Below are 20,759 nucleotides of genomic sequence, written 5' to 3'. Positions count from 1 at the left end.
CTCTATCATATACAGGATAAAATGCAAACTCTCCTTTTTGGCATTTAAAGCGCTTCACAATCTGGTTCCAATCTAACTTCCTAGACTTATTTCTTGTCATTCCTCTTCACACTTAAGTCCTAGTTCAACTGGCTGACTTGTTTCCCTACACAACCTGCCATTTCCTGACTCAGTGCCTGATTACCTTGCACCAAATACTTTCCCTTCCCATCGCTGTTAGAATTCCTGCCTCCCTTCAAGAAGCAGGTCCCTATAGTAGGCCTTTCTTGATGCTTGTCAAGTGATCTCTTCCCTCACCAAATTACTTTGTATTTACTTTTAACATTCTACATTTACTTGTCTGGATATATATTATGTCCTCCAATACAATATAAGGTCCTTGAGGAAGGGGGTGGTGGACCAAATTTGAGGAATTGTTTCACTTTATCTTTTATTCCCAGTGCCCAGAACAGTGTCAGGAACGTAGAAAAAGTGCTTAATAAATGCTTGTGGAATTGAATTTACTTTCAGCAAGTTACTTCCCCACCTCTGAACATTATTTTCCTCATCTGAAACCAGAGGGGTTGGACTAGAACTTAAAATGTCCCTTCTAGGAATAACATTCTGTGATTCTACCTGAAGATCTGCGGCTCTGAGATTTTTAGTTCACTGCTTTACCAATACTTTACTTGCTCAATTATCTCAGAAATGGAAGCACTTCTTCCACTAATGCAGATCTCTTCCTCTCCATAACTTCTTATCCTGTGAGATCTTCACGCACATCCTTTTGTAAATCCTTAACAGATATTTTGTTATTTCATGGATATGAATATAACTCCTGGGCTGCGACATGCCTGGTCACGCTTCTTTATTAGTCATATCTGTCCTTAATGATGTCTTTTATGCCATCACTTCTGCATAAGCCACGTTGATAATAGGCTGCAACACATACCCCCACCAGGCATCTTTCCACTGCTCTCTTGATCACCTGTAATTTTGATCCTTTTTAGGAAAAGGTGTTTGATGAGTCATAACCACATAGCATCACAGCATCACCAGAATCCAGTGATGTTTAAAAAGAGGGGTAGGTTCTGTATCTTGTAATCACTGAAAACACTGAAATCCAATCAATCTCCCTCTCCTATTCAATTCTGGGCCCATCTAACTGTTCATCTACCACTCCCCAACAAGCTATGTGAGGATATGTTATATTTCCCATCCAACTGCAATATAATTTCTCCATCTTTTTTTTTCGGTATGAATGGTCAAATCCATCTCTTTTGAGTGAATCTCATTGAGTTTTCCCTGGAGTATTCTAGGGCTCAATGTAATCAGTACATTGTCAGGCAGCTAGGTGGTAGATGATAGAGGGCTGCGCTTGGAGTCAGAAAGACTTGAGTTCAAATCCAATCTCAGGCACTTACTAGCTGTGTGACCTTGGGTAAATCACTTCCCCTCTTTATGCTACCAGGATCAAATGAGATGTAAATCACTTACCACAGTGCCTGGCACATAGCAAACACTATATAAATGTTAGCTATTATTATTACTGACTTCTTTAAAGAGATGCACCTGGAGAATAGATAGGAAATCCTTCCACTTGGACTTGTACAGGGCATATCCTCCATGACAATGGTAAATATGTTTGGTAGGTGTGTCTCCTTTTGTGTATTTATGTACTGTTAACTACGTGACCTTAGAATATCTATGTCAGATGCCTAATTTAAAGACAGCCTTTAAGGATACATTTTACTCTAAAGAACAAGAGGGAATACTAGCACTACAGCCCAACTACTTAGGTAGCTAAGGACATCCTCTGGTTTCCTCACCCCAAAACCCATTTTCCATTTTTAAAATGTAAAATTAGGATTTAATATATGGAATTTTGTTTTATAACCAAATTATCTGTATAGGACACTCTTACTGCTAGCTGATTTGTATAATTTCAAGAGTAAATATTTACTACTTATACAGGATTTACAAAGACTGTGTCAGGACACATATTAGGAGATACCTTGTTTTCCAGAGCTAAGGTCCAGCAAGCAAAATGTGCCCCAAGGTTGACATAACAACAATCCTTTTCCATCATCTGGATGAACTCAGCCACAGTAAAATCCCAGAATTATTTCATACCAGCAGCAGGTGTTCCCTGACCTCAGACAAGCACCTGCAGGACCTATTTCCCAGTCATGAAATCATGCTACAAATCAAACTTGTCTCATTGTTGCTGCTACTCTTCATTGTTAGGGCTATGGCTCACTGTGTATACTGGTATATGTATTGAGATTTGCCCACACTAAAGCATGTCCCCTATTGGAGGGGGTCCTAGCACATGTGTCTAGTTTCCCTCCTCCAATGGAATAAAGAAAGCTTTTTGCTTATGACCACTATTAGCTCCTTAGTTTTAATTTGTTATTTCAGAGTTAACTGTGGTTGTCAAAACCTGTGTGAGCTCTTTGGTTTTTTTTAGCGTTAACCAATGGTTGCAAAATCTCTGACTCTTTGGTCATTTGTGATCAGGGTTAACAAACACTCCATAAGATTATGAACATCCCTCCCCAACTCCAATAACAAGGAACTATTAGTTTCAGCTGTGACAGAGAACATCTAGTTGCTATGGCTAAACTTGACAACCTAGTTCCCTACTTCCATGAAGTCAACTAGATCAGTTAGTCTCTGTTACTGGTGGTTCACAATTGTCTTAGCACACACAGTTACCATCTGATAACCAGATTGTTACGTGCTATGACTACACCACTATCTACAAAGGTATTTAACCAATCTGTTAATCATTCAATCTACAAAGCTATTTCATCAGTTTATCACTAATTCACCCTTTAAACGAGGCTTAAATATAACTACTTCCCTAATGTGAATGTTGAGAAAGGATTAAAGAATGTGAATTTCATTGACTTTATGCTCTGTGACTATTTTGGAGGAAGTACCTATATAGAAGTAAGGGAGGACTGATAAATTTTAAAAATTTCAAAGATATATCAAAACATCTCTTTATTGAAGTAATTTCTATCTAGGTTATTCAATATGTTAAAGTCTATATATAATGTATTCATAGGAACAATGACATGAGTGCTGAGGAGGAAATTGTGATTTTTGTATTGATATATGTAATCGATATACTAATGATTTTGTTTTCTCAAGAGCTGCCTCTCTGGCTTGGGAGTCAGAAGCTCACAATTCAGCTTGAACTTATCAATCAAACCTTTGACAATGCTCACAATCACTGGACTTTAAGTGAAGCAAATCAAAGCTTGTAGAAGCTGTTCCTGTCCCTTAGGGAGGTGGTCACGACCCCAAAAGACTTGACTCCAGAACTGTCGTACTGTGGGATTTCTAGAGTTCTCCCAGGAAACCACTGAAGGACTGTTTGTAATCCACCTTCCCTGACTCGTTCCCCACCTGTGATTTAAGTACACAACCTGTGCTTTTACTTCAGCTTAGAGAACATTTCTCATTCTGAAACTAAATTACTACTTGTTGCTGGCACTCCTGTCTCTAGGCCTGCTTTATGCAGCTCCAAGCACTCTCAGGTTAGTCTGGCTTTAGTAAAAATTCTGTTAACCGTGTGCTCTAAAGGCATAATAGGATTTAGAAGTATAAACAACTTTGGAAACCAGGTAGCTCATCCTCTTCATTTTACTAATGAGGAAACTGACCTTCAGAAATTCAGCAACTAAATGCAGAAACATGATGGAAGATAAACAAAGACCCACTAGTTGGAAAGTCAGAAGAGATAAGTTTAAGTTTTATTTTTTGGTCCCCCCCAACCACACACACCCAATAGTAGGCATTCCTTTTGTGTATGGGTTAGATTAGACCATATGGTTTCTGAGGTCCCTTCAAACTCTTAAAATGCTGTGACTCTTCAAAGAACCTTTTCTTACAAATGGTAAGCAAAACCATTCATTGTATCAATTGTAACTGACAGCACAAGTAACTTTCCATGCTTGCAGTTCACCATTTCTTAACAGGAAAGAAAGTGTGTTTTAACTTCAGTATTTGGAACTAACATTGACCATTGTATTTGATTGGAATTATATAATCCTCTATTGCTTCTTTGTTCTGGATCTGTTCATATGAGACTTCCCATTTCTCTCTGAATTCTTCATATTGTTATTCTATGGTATTATTATATTCTATTTATATGTCATTTGTTTAGTTATTCCCCAATCAACAGGCAACAAAATTGGTTCCCAGCTTTTTTCTTACAATTAGTGCTGCTATAGTAGACAAAGGATCTTTCTGTCACTGACTTCTTGGAGGAGCAAACCCAGCGGTGGGATTGTGGATGGTATGTATGAACGACTTAGTAAATTTCCTTGCCCAATTCCAAACTGTTTTCCAGGACCAGTACAAGATGAATTCACAGGATGCTGTGCCTATCTCCCATGACCCTTCAGATTTGACTACTGTTTTTTTTTACCATGTGACAGGTTGATGACAGTGAGCTGATAACTTGTTCTGATGTGCGTATTATTACTTGCAATTCGGAGTATTTTCATACAGCATTGCTAGACTTCATTTTTTAAAAAATCTGTTGTTCAACAGATTAAAAAAAATCCCTGAAGCACTTTTTTTTTTTAACAAGAAGAAAGTTCCCTTTTCAGAATAATTTATAACTATAAAACACCATCATGCAAACTTGTCAATTACATCTCCACAGCATTTCTACCATTGGCCTTCTTCTCTGCAATAGTTGCCACCCTCCTTCAGGCCCTCACCTCTTCCAGACTACGGCAATCAAGTCCTAATTGGTCTCCCTGCCTCTGTTCTCTCTCCAATTTATCCTACACACAGCTGTTTGGTTTTTAAAGCCCTACACAACCCGGCTCTCTGCTACCTTTCCACTCCTCTCATGCTTTACCCCCTCTACGTACTCTCTGACCCAGTGGTACCGGCCTCTCTGGTGTTCCTGGAACCAGACGCATTCCACCTTCCCACCTCCCCACTGCTCCTTTTCGCTAGCTTCCCCCTTGCCTGGAATGCTCTCCCTCCTGGCTTCCTTCAAGCACCAGCTAAAACCCCACCATGTTATGCAACAAGTCTTTCCCTAGTAAGTGCTGGTGCCGGTCCTCTGAGATTATTTCCACTTTATTCTGTATATTACTTGTCCGTACAGTTGCTTGCACGCTGTCTCCCCATTAGAATGGGAATTCCTGGAGGGAAGGGCCTATTGTTGCCTTTCTGGCAGGGTGCGTAATTTACACGTAGCCTCGACTACTGTCAAAGTGGCGTTCCTACAACAGAGGTCTGATCGCGTCACTGCCCCGGCTCTACAAACTCCGGGGCTCCCCGACGACTCCCTGGGCCTGGCACTACAGCGCCGCCTCTACCTTTCGCCCCCCCGCCATGGTACAGACCGGCCTACTGGCCGTGACTCCCGCCTGACCCTCCGTCTCTGCTCTCCACGCCTTCTCATCCCTCTCATAATCGCTAGTTTTCTCCCTTCACCAAGTTTTCCCTGATACCCTCGGATGCTGGTGCCCCCCTCCCCACTATCTGATCTTGGGCGTAGGGCCGCCTCCCCCCGGGAATGGAAGCTCGTCGGGGGCAGGAAGGGCTTAGCTACGGTCTCGGGGTCCCCCGAGCCCCCCACGGTGCCTGCTGGTGGCTCTTTAACAGACGCTCGGCGCTCGAAGCACCCGGACGGGTGTCTACGTTTGGAAAATTAAAGACTCCGCCCCCACCCCCTTCAGTTCCTTTGATACCACTCGTGGAAGTGGGGACCCAAAGGCTCCACGTCGCCCCCCAGCCCGGCGGAGCGTGGCTCCCGGGCCCGTCTCCGCCCTTTCCACGGACGCGACGACTTTGAATTTCGCCCCCGAGAACTTGGCCCTGGCTCCCCCGCACGCACCGACGGGGCCCCAAACAGGAAGACCTCGAGCCGAAGTCTGCGCGGCTCCAGGAGAAACAGAAACAAAGGGACCCGGGCACCGACGGCGCTGCCGGTCAAAGCCCCCGCCCCCCGGCGAGGAGGCCGAGGCGCCCCCGCAGCCCCGGGACGGGGAAGGGGGCGCGGGCTGAGGGGGAGCCGCCATCGCCCCCACCCACCTGATGCTCCTTCACCACCTCGCTGAGGCAGGGATACCGCTCCGAGATCCACCGGTAAAACTTGGGGACTCCCATGTCGACCGTCACCGACCCCGCTTGCAGCCGTCACCAAACCGAAACCAAACCCCCCGCCCGGGCCTCGGCCGCCGCCTCCGCCGTCGCGCCGCCGATGACAACACAGGCCCCGCCCGCCCAGACCATAGAGAACGACGCCCGCCAGGGGCCTAGAGAGGCCGCACAGGGGCCGCGCCCGCGCCCGCGCCCGCGCCCAGTTCCCCGCCCCCTTCCCCCCCGGCTCGCTCCCCGAGCCTCAAGTTGCCCCCTAACACCGAGCCAGCTCCCGATCCCGCCCTCCCAGGGAAGGGGGCCCGGGGCCCCCAGTGCCGGGGCAGAAGTGACGTGTAGCGTGGCGCGAAACCGAATCGCGAAATTGTAGCGGCAGCGACGGCTTCCGTGTGCGGAGGCTGCCTGACGGCAGGCAGGCCGGCCCCGAGCGGCCAGGTCGAACCTCTCGGGGAGTAGCTCCTGTTTCAGCCCGGGAAGGATACGGACGCGCGGCGGCTGCGGGGGTCCTCCCAGCGCGGGGCCCCTGGGAGCTCCCTGAGGACGTAGGCCTTTTCCGATCCCTCGTCCAGTGGGTTTAGTAAAGGCCATGGACCCAGGTGAAGACTCGTTCCTAGCCTGGGGTCCTTCCTAATTATATGGGGTGCCCCTTCTCCCCTCCCCAAAGGACCCTACAGAGGGTAAGGCGCCGTTAATAACCATCACTTCAGTCCGGGTCCTCCTCCCCTACATAAAACTTAGCTGTCCTTTCAGCTCCCAGGCCCCATGGGGCTCTGGACCCCCGATCTTAGTCCACGACTGGCGCATTCACCATGCAAGCTCAATTTGCCCGATGACACACCTTAGGCCAATACTTGCACCTGAGTCATGGAGGAGAAAACCAGGATAACTCGAGGTACAAGAAGACGATGCCTTTCCTGTGTCTTGTCACCAGGCACAGAGAGTTCTGAAAAGATTTCCTTCTGAACTTAAGAAACTGCATGGCTCACTCCAAATTGGGACTTTTTTAGATAATTTAACTTTTCAATCACTTGTGAATCATGCTAAGCACTCTGGAAAAAAGTTATTAAAAAAGTTACATTAAGACCATATAGTTGGGTAAGGAATTTCTATACAATCCTGTTTTTTAAAGAGATTAGGGAATGGCATCAAGAGAAAAAGCAGTTCAGCTGCTTAATCCAGGGTGGCAGACAGAGACTTGGAGGAAGAGGTGAAGTGGTGTCTGCTCACTCTGTCACACCTTTTACTTGGATTATCTATCACGAATGTTGGCACAAGTCACTGGGTAATTACCGTCCCTGAGTTTTATGTGGTGCATGTTACACAAACCACAATACATTCAACAGCTGTAGTGTGTGATAATCCTAAACCCTGTAGCATGACCAAATATCTTTACAAAATGGAGACAGAACAGTATTGGTTCTTCTAAATGAATATGGCAGTCTAGAACAGAATTGAAACATACTCAATGCATTTTTGCCAACTTTAGACTCAAAGTAGTATTATATTACAGTATCATTTTATAGAGATATCTTTTCCTCTTCAGTATATATACATCAGGATAATATTATTTATATGGCTGTAATACATATTTTTCTTAAAAAATTTACATCTGAATATATTTTATTTTTGTAGTCTACTAACAACTGAAATACTATTTTCTGGGAAAAAGTATAGCAACTGATCTAGAACAGTAATGAATGCATGTGGCAATCTGGAACTGAATCATTGTAATAACACCAACTCTGGAGTCAAAACAGAAGGTATTAAGTTGTAAAAGTTCCATTTCACAAATATGGAGTCCAACCAAGATACATCTGGCACAGCAAGTTTTCATCAGTTGCTTCTTGAATGAGGTAGTGCACATGTCCTTCAATAGATAAAGGTAGCCCTGTTACTCTATTCCTAGCTTTGATTACACCTTGCAGTCGCTGTTCAATGTCAAGTACATGAGTCTTGGCCTAGAAATGAGAAAATAGAAAGTTTAAATGAGTAGAAATATCTACACATTTCAGGTATGGATGACTTTTTTTTTTTTAAATTCCTGAAATCTATTGCTTCAGCTTCTTTGCTTGCTTTAACCATTTGTGGTTATATTAATGACCAACACTTACAATTAGTGATTACTGAAGCCTATATGGAAGGTAATCTGGTATGCAGGGTGTTCCTAAAGTCTGGACGCATACGCAAAAATGTGTATTTTCGAGAAATTAAATGAACGAAATTTTCAACATTTTATTTAATTGGGATATTAACAAATAACATCTTCAATATGATTTCCATCATTTGTGATGCAAAGGTTGATGCGCTGTGCAAGATTCACGTGAATTTGATGCAATAACTCCACAATGCCATCAATTTTAGCACATTCACTCTTTATGTGTTCAATCAAGTGTGTTGCATCTGTGATCTTCATTGAGTACACCTTCTCCTTTAGCATACGCCAGAAAAAGAAGTCAAGGGGGCTAAGGTCTGTTAATATTCCAAATATTTAAAAATATGCATTTTTGCCTACGTATCCAGACTTTAGGGACACACTGTAGGGGAGAGAATACTGAGCTAGCAGCTAGACTACCTGAGTATAAGTATTCCTTTTTTGCTTAGTACCTGTGTGACCCTGGGGGAAGTCCTATGACTGCTCAAAACCCTCAATTTCTTCATTAGTAAAAAGTGTTTACACAGCTAGGTGGCACAGTGGATAGAGTGCTTAGCCTGGAGTGAGGAAGACTCATCTTCCTGAGTTCAAATCTGGCCTTAGAAACTTCCTAGCTGTGTGCTCCTGCGCAAGTCACTTGACCCTGTTTGCCTCAGTTCCTCATCTGTACAATGGAATGGAGAAGGAAAAGGTGAACCCCTCTAGTATCTTTGCTAAGAAAATCCCAAATGGGGTCACAGAGTTGGACGTAAGGGGAACCACTAAATGCTGACAACAGCTCGTTTCCTGTGTCAAGCAGTGAGGATCAAATGAAACAATACACGTGAAAGCACTTTGTAAAGTACAATGTGTTATATACATACAAAAGATTATCATTTCTCCGTAAGTACATCTTCTACTAACCTTTTCGTTGACAACTTCCCCTGTTTCATTTGGCTGTGCTTTTGAACTCCCTTTTACTGGTTTACTCCACTCCACAAGAGGATCATGAATAAAAGTCTTTAAGACACTAAAAACAAAAACAAGTATTCTTAGGAGCAGAGAGAAAATATAAATTCTATCAACTATAAAGGCACAGTAACAGATAACTTGAATATTATTAAATAGATTTCTAAGTTAGGATACTGTATGGGCAATCAAGATGGGCTCTTAGCACTTATTCAACCAAGTGTCCTTGAAGAGTTTGGCCTTTGCTTTCTTGATTAAATTAGGAGTCCTTGATGACCTCCTTCCCTCAGGGGAGGGCCTAGTTTACATGCGTTTAAGTGACATGTTTGTGACATCAGAGGCTTTTAGACCATGTGGGTTTAAGTTGCATTTTTGTGATGATTTTAGGTCACGTGGGTGAGTCGCATGTGTGACTCACCTTTGACCCTGAAAAAGAGATATAAAACCAGAGGTTGGCTTTCTTTTTTTGGAGCTCTGAGCCACAGCAGGAGTGTCGAGTGGCTCTAGGCCAGCCATTGTTATGAGCTCCCTGGCTTTGGAGAAAACCCGGATGTTTGGACTTTGTTAAACCCTGGTAACTATGCACTGAGATTTGAATCAGACAAGGTCTGTTTGTTGATGTTTGTAATTTGTTTGTGTTTGCTCTGAAGTTCAGGGTGCTGGATTTTTCCCCTGAACTAAGTGAATGATATCTTATGCTGGATTACAGTAAGATTGTTAATCCCTTAATGTTGCTTTCCTTAGTAAAGCAGATCAAAAGAACCTGGGCTTGCAGCGTTCTGTGTGCTGGTTGTTGTTGGTTTTACACAGTCACAGTAGATGCTAGCAAGATTGTTGAAACAAATACTAATTTCAAAGTGATCATCAGAAATCAATTATAACATCAGTACAAGTAGATACATTGTTATCTTTCCAGTAAAGAACTGAATGTTTTGTAGGAAAGGAAAAAAGGAACTTAGAATGCCCAACAGAATAGGGTCAGAAAAACCCAGAGGAAAAAGTATGGAGAAGTCTCCTAGGTAAAAATTAGAGTAAAATTTTCTGGCAAAATGCAGCTACTTCTCTACCTGCTTGCAAGTAGCTTTCCCACACTGGGAAATCCTGAGACCTTGAGGCCTGCCCTCCCTAGTCCAGAATGACTTTTCAGGAAGGGATTCACTTCACTCCCAGGTTGACTTATTCTCCAGACTTCTCCACCTCCCCACCAAAATCCTTATACCTTCAAACCCCTGCTTTCCAGCTTCCCTTTATGACTTGTTTCCCAGATCACCAGTATTTCATTGCATGTCTCACATGTTCCATTTTTTTTTCTATCTTTTCCCTTAGGTCAAATGTTTCTTGTATCACTTTGAATTTTTACTTTTGTAAAAATTAGAACGTGAGTTCCTTGAAGACAGGACCAGTCTTATGTGCTTATACTTGTATCCCCCATGCTTAGCACCTGGCACACAGTAAGCTCTATCTTATCAATAACTCAAAAACATTTTTAAAAATGCCAAATAAAGCAAAAGATCAGTAACTAAGAGAGAATAACAAAAAGGAATTCTTACAAGGTAACTGCCATGGGGAAAAAAATTGCCAAGGGCCACCCTGTCAGCCACTCTGTTTCTCTGACTCTCCACCCTTAGCTGACAGTTAAAGTTGAGCTAAGGTGTGAGACTCCTTGCTGCAGGCTGGGGGCTCCATTTGGCAGCTATTAGATCCCCCTGAAGTTGCTGATTACCACCTTTGGGCTCAATATGACTGTGACTCCAGCAGGTATAAAAGGCAGAGAAGTTTGTAAGTGGGGTAGTCCCTTATAAGCTAGCCTTAGTGGGGTCTGTGGCGTGCTGGTGATTCAATCAGAACACTACAAGTGTACTACTGTAGGCAGTGGAGGAGAGGAAGATATTAAAGCAAAGAGACTAAGGAAATGAGCAAACAGGAAAACTACTAATATATTGAAGGAATCCCAGGATACCAAAGAATCCCAGGATAACCCTGCAACAAGTAGAAAACTAGAAAATAAAAATAACAAAATTTCATTTTGTAAAAACTTTATTTAACAACAACAAAAAAATTGTCTACATCAACTTTGAGAGTAGTTGGAAGCCCTCCTATGAGAAATGAAGAAAGATAAGGACAAAGATATGATACTAGAGCTCCTGCTGAAATCTTAAAAGGAGAACAAACACCTTGGAACAGAAGCTAAAATACTTTAACCACATGAATAACTTGGAAAAAGAATGGAGGAAACAAAAGTAAAAATTCAAAGTGATACACGAAATACTTGACCCAAGTCAAAAGATAGAAAAAAAAAATGGAACATATGAGACATGCAATGAAATACTAGCAATCTGGGAAACAAGCCATGGAAAAATAAGAATCATCAGGCCCTCAGAAAAGAATGATGAAACAAAAGACCTGGAAGACTTGGATACTACATTTCACATTCGTAAAAGAATTGCCCAGAATATCTAGAACTTGAGTGCAAGGTGAAAATAGAATCCACAGATCATCTCCCAAAGAAACTTTGAATTCTACACACACTGAAATGTGAGTGTAAAACTAGAGAGCTTCCAGGTCAAAGAAAAAAAAAACTGCAATAGGAAAAGGCAGATAATATAGCATTAAATAGCAATCAGAATCACAGAGGACTACACATCTAACAGGAAAAACAAAAAGATGAGAATGATATCTCAAATGGAAAAGGAAGGAATACTTTAATCTACCAAGATGAATATTATCTCTACAGGAAACAGTAGATTTTTTTTAACGGATTTGTAAACTTTTTGCAAACATTTCTGCCCTGAAAAGCAGACCTGGATCACTATTTGAAAGCCAAGTGTAACAGATAAAAGAAAATCAGAAAAGTAGGCAAGTTTGAAAAACCTGAATATGCGCACGTTGTAAAGGAAGAGACTTTTGTCTCTTGAATCCCACTATCTCTAAGGGCCAGTGAAGGAAGTGGAAAATAAGCTCAGTGATTAGGATTTCAAAAAAGAAACAGGAATTCAAAGGAGGTTACTACTTCCCATTCCTTGGTTGACACAGGGGAAGACTACTCAGGTATGGTAGTGGGGAATCAAGACTTGGGAATCTCATGAATTTCACTCTTAATTGAGCCAGGCAAAGAATCCTGAGGGTGGGAAAGGGAAGAGACTTTTTGATTAGGACAGGGAAAAGGAGGAAAGGGGTTTCAGAGGAAAGGCAGAGTTGGAGAAGGAAAAGTAAAAAGAAGAACAAAATACAATTATGGACAGTTGGTTATGAAAGGCAAGGAGGGGTGAGGTGAAATAAGGTAGCAAGTAAAGAAAAGAAAAATTATAACTGGAACTGACGGAGAAAAACAAACTGAATGATCGTAACCGTCAGAGAGTGGGATGGGCTCACCCATAAAACAAAGTGGTGGGCAGAACAGGGTCAAAAGCAAAATCCAGTAAGCTGCTGTTTGTAAGTGTTAATGCCAGCTTCACTAGTCTGCACCTACCAAGACTTAAATATTATTACTGCATCTTTAACATGGCACCAGAATCCTGGAAAGATGCTGAACTGTCATTCTGGAGTGATTTGTCACAGCTAAAGAGAGAATTGGTGAGCGACAGATAAAAAGAGAGAGAGAACTTCCAGAGAACTATATTAACTCTTTTGTTGCGAGCAACAAAGAAGAGTGAGAGAATTCTTAGATACTGGTTGCTATTCTGAAGGAGTTAAATAATAGGATCGTTTTTTTTCTTGAACGAAGAAATCAGCAGTGAGTTGAAGGTGATTTTTTTGGCAGTAAGCTTTCTCAAAGCTGATAAATTTTAAGCAATTATTTATCTTTGTTTTCGCATTTACTAGCGTTAAAAAATAATAGAACTAGTTACCCTGACATTTATTTAAATCTAAGGTAGAAGAGTGTTTGATACAGAGATGAGCAAACAATATTGAAAATGTTTCCTTCACAGATGATTAATGAAAAAAGATGCTATGATTTTAGTAAATAACAAGGCAATATCAAGGCATACTCTTGAAGATCACAGAATCCGGGATGAGAAGAGAAAGTAAGCTGGTAGGTAGAGAGCAGGACTACCACCTTACCTAGCTGCACAGGAATGTGGTTAACATTTAAAAACTTGCTACACAAGAAACAAATTTAAGAGGTAAAATGATGAACACCGCGTGAAAAATAAGATACATTTGCAGACGTAGCCAACATGTAGAATTGTTTTGATTGACTATACTAATTTGTGACAAAGGAGAGTTTTTTTTAATTGTAGGGATTGAGAAGGATTAATGATGATGCCAGAGAAAAGAAAGAAAAACAAGATCATTTAAAATACACAGCAGCATTTGAAAGGCATTCAGAGAAATACAAAGATAAGCAGGAAAAGGCCAAAACTATCAAGCTGAATTTATTTTATATCCATATACACACACCTGTATACATATATACATGTATACACAGAAAAGTCTGTATGTAATAGAGCTGTGTAATTTCATATGTAGCCCTTTTCCTGTTTTTTCTGTACGGAGATGTTTATGTTTATTATTATCTGTCACATTCAGATTAACAAAAAAATTATTAAAGCAAAAAGAAATGGGTTGGAGCAGATTTTATTATGCCTCAACTGAATACAAAAAAGCAAGGATGGCAATCATAAATTCAAACAAAGTAATAGTAAAAATTAGACATAGTTAAACAAGGAAACTTTATTATTTTCGAAAGTATTCTAGATAATGAAATTATTTACATTATATTTTAAGTGTAATATATGCACATACTGAGTGGCATAATTTCTAAGGGTTTAAAGGAAATGCTAACCAAACTAAAGGAACTCCAATAAAACAGCAATGCTTCAACATTGCCTCTGTCAATTTTAAGAAAAAAAATCATCAGGTATGATGGAACATGGCTAATTTCTGCTACCACTGGTAGGTGACTTGAGTTTGTGAGTTTTCAGATGAAGCAGGCTAAGCTGATTGAATGTTTGAACTAAGTCTGGTACCAATAGGCTGCCTGGAGAGTGAACTAGCCTAGGTTAGAAACAGAGCAGGTCAAAGCTACTATAATGATCAGGCCCAGGAGTGGCTACCACACTTTCAGCCTGGGTGAGAGGGGACTCAGCCTAAATAAAATGAAATGAAATATAACAAAAATCTAATAAACATGAATAATACAATTTTTTGAACAGACTACTTAAAATATATTATAAATTGCTGGTGATTATTATATGGAAATCTTAAAGAATTTATGTGTGTTTATGTGCATACATATATAAATATGTATGTGTAGATATATGTATACATTTATTTATATTTTGGAATTGTATGGCTCTTTTCTAAAAACTGGCCACGTGCAAGAGCATAAAAAATTCATATATAGGGGACGGAGCCAAGATGGCAGCTGGAAAGCAGAGACTAGCCTGAGCTCCCTGCTGAGCCCCTCCAAAAACCTATAAAAAATGGCTCTGAACCAATCCTAGAACTGCAGAACCCAAAAAATAGCAGAGGGAAGCAGGGCTCCAGCCCAGGACAGCCTGGATGGTCTCTGGGTGAGGTTTATCGCACACGGAGCTGGGAGCGGAGCGGAGCCCAGTGTGGGTGGCGCAGACCAACCAGACCAGGAGCTGGGCACAGCGGACCCTAGCGCCCTGAATCAGTGAGCTGTAGCAGTTACCAGACTTCTCAACCCACAAACACCAAAATCAACAGAGAAGGTTAGTGGGAAAAGCTGCAAGGGACAGAGTTTAAAAAGGAGTTCGGTGGTTGGCCACCGCCCCAGGGGCAGTGGAGGTGGGGCAGCTACAGAACTAGAGCTGCAGTTAATTCCTCCCACCAGGTGGGCCTGTGGCTGGAAGCAAGTGGCGCATCAGAGCAGGAGTGAAAAGCCTGCTGAAGATCAAAGTCCAGTCCGGGTTGGGGGTTCTTGGGGAAGGAGGAGTGCTGGTGTGGCAGAGCTGGCGCATCTCCCCAGGCTTGGAACATAGTTCTCTTAACTCTACAAGCAGTCATACCCCTACGAAAAACTCACGGGTCAAGTTAGTTGGCTGGGAATATGGCCAGGCAGCAAAAACGCACTCAGATTCAGACTTTGGATTCTTTCTTTGGTGACAAAGAAGACCAAAACATACAGACAGAAGAAGTCAACAAAGTCAAAGAGCCTACAACAAAAGCCTCCAAGAAAAACATGAACTGGTCTCAGGCCATGGAAGAGCTCAAAAAGAATTTGGAAAAGCAAGTTAGAGAAGTACAGGAAAAATTAGGAAGAGAAATGAGAAGGATGCGAGAAAACCATGAAAAACAAGTCAATGACTTGCTAAAGGAGACCCAAAAAAATACTGAAAAATATACTGAACAAAACAACACCTTAAAAATTGGCTAACACAAATGACAAAAGAGCTCCAAAAAGCCAATGAGGAGAAGAATGCCTTGAAAGGCAGAATTAGCCAAATGGGAAAGGAGGTCCAAAAGACCACTGAAGAAAATACTACCTTAAAAATGAGACTGGAGCAAGTGGAAGCTAGTGACTTTATGAGAAATCAAGATATTATAAAACAGAACCAAAGGAATGAAAAGATGGAAGACAATGTGAAATACCTCATTGGAAAAACTGCTGACCTGGAAAATAGATCCAGGAGAGATAATTTAAAAATTATTGGACTACCTGAAAGCCATGATCAAAAAAAGAGCCTAGACATCATCTTTCAAGAAATTATCAAGGAGAACTGCCCTGATATTCTAGAGCCATATGGCAAAATAGAAATTGAAAGAATCCTCAGATCGCCTCCTCAAATAGATCCCAAAAAGAAATCTCCTAGGAATATTGTCGCCAAATTCCACAGCTCCCAGATCAAGTTGAAAATACTGCAAGCAGCCAGAAAGAAACAATTTCAGTATTGTGGAAACACAATCAGAATAACCCAAGTTCTGGCAACTTCTACATTAAGAGATTGAAGGGCTTGGAATACGATATTCCGGAGGTCAATGGAGCTAGGATTAAAACCAAGAATCACCTGCCCAGCAAAACTGAGTATCATGCTCCAAGGCAAAATATGGGGTTTCAATAAAATAGAGGACTTTCAAGCTTTCTCAATGAAAAGACCAGAGCTGAATAGAAAATTTGACTTTCAAACACAAGAATCAAGAGAAGCATGAAAAGGTAATCAAGAAAAAGAAATTTCAAGGGACCTACTAAAGTTGAACTGTTTTGTTTACATTCCTACATGGAAAGATGATATGTATGATTCATGAGATCTCAGTATTAGGGTAGCTGAAGGGAATATGCATATCTATATATATATCTATATCTATATATATCTATGTATATATATGTATATGTGAGTGTGTGTGTGTGTACATTTAGAGAGAGAGAGAGCGGGCACAGGGTGAGTTGAAGATGAAGGGAAGATATCTAAAAGAAATAAAATCAAATTAACGGATGAGAGAGGAATATATTGAGAGAGGGAGATAGGGAGAGATAGAATGGGGTAAATTATCTCGCATAAAAGTGGCAAGAAAAAGCAGTTCTGCAGGAGGAGAAGAGGAGGCAGGTGAGGGGGAATGAATGAATCTTGCTCTCATCAAATTTGACCTGAGGAGGGAATACCATACATACTCATTTGGGTATCTTACCCCACAGGAAAAAAGGAGGAAGATAAAAAAAAGGGGGGATGATAGAAGGGAGGGCAGATGGGGGTGGAGGTTATCAAAAACAAACACTTTTGAAAGGGGACAGGGTCAAGGGAGAAAATTCAATAAAGGGGGATAGGTTAGGAAGGAGCAAAATATAGTGAGTCTTTCACAACATGAGTATGGTGGAAAGGTTATACATAATGATATACATGTGGCCTGTGTTGAATTGCTTGACTTCTTAGGGAGGGTGGGTGGGAAGGGAAGAGGGGAGAGAATTTGGAACTCAAAGTTTTAAAAGCAGATGCTCAAAAGACAAGGTTGTTTTTGCGTGCAACTGAGAAATAAGATACATAGGGAATGGGGCATAGAAATTTATCCTGCCCTACAAGAAAGTAAGGGGAAAGGGGATGGGACGGGAGTGGGGTGACAGAAGGGAGGGCTGACTGGGGAACAGGGCAACCAGAATATACGCCATCTTGGAGTAGGGGGGAGGGTAGAAATGGGGAGAAAATTTGTAATTCAAACTCTTGTGAAAATCAATGCTGAAAACTAAATTAAAAAAAGATAAAATTTAAATACTTAAAAAAAAGATTTCATATATAAAAGCAGAAATGCAGCAAAATTAAACATCGTCTGTGGATCACAACATAATAAAAATCATAATCAGTAACAAAAATATGAAGGATTCAGACTTGCTGATTGGGTCAAAGACAAAAATCATAGAAATTGTATATAAGATACATGATTAAGTTAAGGAGTAATCATGAAGAATGGCTCGGAGTGTGAGGTAAGGCAAAGAGAAAGATAAGCTGAAGGCTGGAGGGAGATGTACAGAATGTTCCTTAAGAGTAGGGATCATACATTTTTGTCTTTATCTCCACTGCCTAATATAGAAAGCCAAAGTTCAGCAACAGTAGGTGCTAAGTATTTACAGGATTAAATATAACCTAGCCCCTCCCATTTTAGAGATGAGGGAACTACGCCACAAAGAGGTCAAGTTCCTTGCTTAGGTCACCTACTAAACTCATGGCAGATTGAAGACTGAAACCCAAGCCTCTTTACTCCCACTCTCAGGTTTTTCTCCCATATCATTTTGACCAAATTCCTTTAAATCCCAATGGAAAATATTTGTATGTCTTAATTTAGAGGGCTAGCAAGAGGCCTTGCCTCTTCCTTATGGAAATGATTGAATTCTTGTAACTATTAAGTCAACATTCTCTCCATTTATGTAGTTCACAGACAAACATCAATGAACAATTTTTATCAAACACTTTGCATTTCTACAACAAGGGTTGGGAATATTTGCATATAATCAGGAGATCCTGATCAAACAAATCTGGCCCTGAAAGGTTAAGAGATATGCTAAAGCTAAATTAGTTTTACTCCTTACTTGACTTTCCTCTTTACTCCTTAATAACACTGTTCATCTTCCTTAAGTATACTTCCCAACTCCTCTTCACCTACCCAAATCCTATTTATTCTTTAAAATCCCATTTCCCTGTGAAGCCTTCTACTACTACCTTTTCCTTAGGGAAACAAGGATTATGTGCACTAGATCCAGGGGCTTTGGCAGTTGGAAGAATTACATGGTAGTTAGCGCTAAGATCTTTTGACAGGGCTGCTTGAAATTCTTAACCAAACTTCAGATTATTAATGGTATGATAATCGTGACCACAAATCCAAAATTTGAAATCCACAATTATAAGATGACAGTTTAAAGGGCAAGAGAAACAAAGAAAAGAAGAAAAGGTAAAGACAGAGAATACAAGAAGGTAAATGACTAAAGGGTATTAATGCATTACAAATTACTATTAATCTTAATAATTTGGCAATCCTTGGGCAAATTAGGCAAATGGCAGATTCCATCATCTTTAGGAAAAATTCCTCCTTAGTAATCAGAAGTTCCTTCTTAATTCCTTCAGAGTATATTACTTTTCTTCATACTCTATACCCAACTGACAAATTACTAATATATAAAAGTACATTCTTTTTTCTTTCTTATCTATCTATTTATTTAATATTTTAGTTTTCAACATTGATTTCCACAAGATTTTGAGTTACAAATTTTCTCCTTATTTCTACCCTCCCCCCACTCCAAGATGGTATATATTCTGATTGCCCTGTTCCCCAGTCAGAACCTCCCTTCTGACACCCCACTCCCTGCCCCAGCCCGTTTCCCCTTACTTTCTTGTAGGGCAGGATAAATTTCTATGCCCCATTCCCTATGTATCTTATTTCTCAGTTGCACACAAAAACAACCTTGTCTTTTGAGCATCTGCTTTTAAAACTTTGAGTTCCAAATTCTCTCCCCTCTTCCCTTCCCACCCACCCTCCCTAAGAAGGCAAGTCAACACAGGCCACACATGTATCATTAGGTAAAACACTTCCACAATACGCACATTGTGAAAGACTAACTATATTTCCCTCCATCCTATTCTGTCCCCCTTTATTCAATTTTCTCCCTTGAGCCTGTGCCTTTCCAAAAGTGTTTGCTTTTGATTACCTCCTCCCCCATCTGCCCTCCCTTCTATCACCGCTACCCCCCCCCTTTTTTATCCCCTTCCCCTTACTTTCCTGTGAGGCAAGATACCCAATTGAGTGTGTATGTTATTCCCTCCTCAAGTCAAATCTGATGCTCATTCCCCCTCACCTGCCCCTTCTTCCCTTCCAACAGAACTGCTTTTTCTTGACTTTTATGTGAGATAATTTACCCTATTCTTTCTCCCCCTTTCTCCCTCTCTCAATATATTCCTCTCCCATACCTTAATTTAATTTTTTTTAGATATCATCCCTTCATATTCAACTTACCCTGTGCCCTGTCTATATATATGTATATTCCCTTCAGCTACCCTAATACTGAGGAAGGTCTCATGAATTAAAAACATCATCTTTCCATGTAGGAATGTAAACAAAAACAGTTCCACTTTAGTAAGTCCCTTCTGATTTCTCTTTCTTGTTTACCTTTTCGTGTTTCTCTTGATTCTTGTGTTTGAAAGTCAAATTTCTACTCAGCTCTGGTCTTTTCATCAAGAAAGGTTGAAAGTCCTCTATTTTATTGAAAGTCTATATTTTGCCTTGGAGCATGATACTCAGTTTTGCTGGGTAGGTGATTCTTGGTTTTAATTCTGGCTCCACTGACTTCTGGATTATCATATTCCAAGCCCTTCGATCCCTTAATGTAGAAGCTGCTAGATCTTGTGTTATCCTGATTATGTTTCCACAATACTTAAATAGTTTCTTTCTGGCTGCTTGCAGTATTTTCTCCTTGATCTGGGAGCTCTGGAACTTGGCGACAATGTTCCTAGGAGTTTTCTTTTTGGGATCTTTTTGAGGAGGTGATCTGTGGATTCTTTCCATTTCTATTTTACCCTGTGGCTCTAGAATACCAGGGCAATTTTCCTTGATAATTTCTTGAAAAATGATGTCTAGGCTCTTTTTTTGATCATGGCTTTCAGGTAGTCTGATAATTTTTATTGTTTGTTTTTCGGTAGGGCAATTGGGGTTATGCGACTTGCCCAAGGTCACACAGCTAGTACATGTGTCAAGTGTCTGAGGCCGGATTTGAACTCTGGTCCTCCTGACTCCAGGGCCGGTGCTCTACTCACTGCACCACCTAGCTGCCCCCTGTCCAATAATTTTTAAATTATCTCTCCTCGATCTATTCTCTAGATCAGTGGTTTTTCCAATGAGATATTTCACATTGTCTTCCATTTTTTCATTCCTTTGTTCCTATTTTATAATATCTTGATTTCTCATAAAGTCACTAGCTTCCACTTGCTCCAATCTAATTTTCAAGGTGGTATTTTCTTCAGTGGTCTTTTGGATCTCCTTTTCCATTTGGCTAATTCTGCCTTTCAAGGCATTCTTCTCCTCATTGGTGAGCTCTTTGCCATTTGGGTTAGTCTATTTTTTAAGGTGTTATTTTCTTCAGTATTTTTTTGGGTCTCCT

At 40.9% G+C, this 20,759-nt stretch overlaps 2 protein-coding genes across 5 annotated transcripts in view; both read right to left on the bottom strand.

The window, feature by feature from the left end:
* Positions 1–6,176, bottom strand: part of XRN1 (5'-3' exoribonuclease 1) — a 117,439-nt gene extending 111,263 nt beyond the window's left edge. For 2 of the 4 annotated variants that reach the window (XR_005010206.1, XM_036755387.1), the window contains exon 1: positions 6,049–6,148. Coding sequence is in view for 3 of the 4 variants with exons in the window: in XM_036755387.1 (XP_036611282.1) it covers positions 6,049–6,123 (75 nt within the window). In the remaining variant the exon portion in view is untranslated. Of the gene's footprint in view, positions 1–6,048 lie in introns of all 4 variants that reach the window. The other 2 variants (XM_036755388.1, XM_036755389.1) reach the window with 1 other exon arrangement.
* A 1,479-nt stretch (positions 6,177–7,655) lies between these two features.
* ATR (ATR serine/threonine kinase) overlaps positions 7,656–20,759 on the bottom strand; it is a 121,536-nt gene continuing 108,432 nt past the window's right edge. The window contains exons 46-47 of the mRNA XM_036755385.1: positions 9,170–9,275; positions 7,656–8,072 (exon numbers count right to left, since the gene is read on the bottom strand). Coding sequence (XP_036611280.1) covers positions 7,899–8,072; positions 9,170–9,275 — 280 coding nt within the window. The 3' untranslated portion in view covers positions 7,656–7,898. The remainder of the gene's footprint in view (positions 8,073–9,169; positions 9,276–20,759) is intronic.

This window comes from Trichosurus vulpecula, chromosome 4 (assembly GCF_011100635.1).
Source record: "Trichosurus vulpecula isolate mTriVul1 chromosome 4, mTriVul1.pri, whole genome shotgun sequence".
Lineage (NCBI taxonomy): Eukaryota > Metazoa > Chordata > Mammalia > Diprotodontia > Phalangeridae > Trichosurus > Trichosurus vulpecula.
The sequence above is the reverse complement of the archived record's forward strand: the minus strand, read 5'-3'. Positions and strand labels throughout refer to the sequence as shown.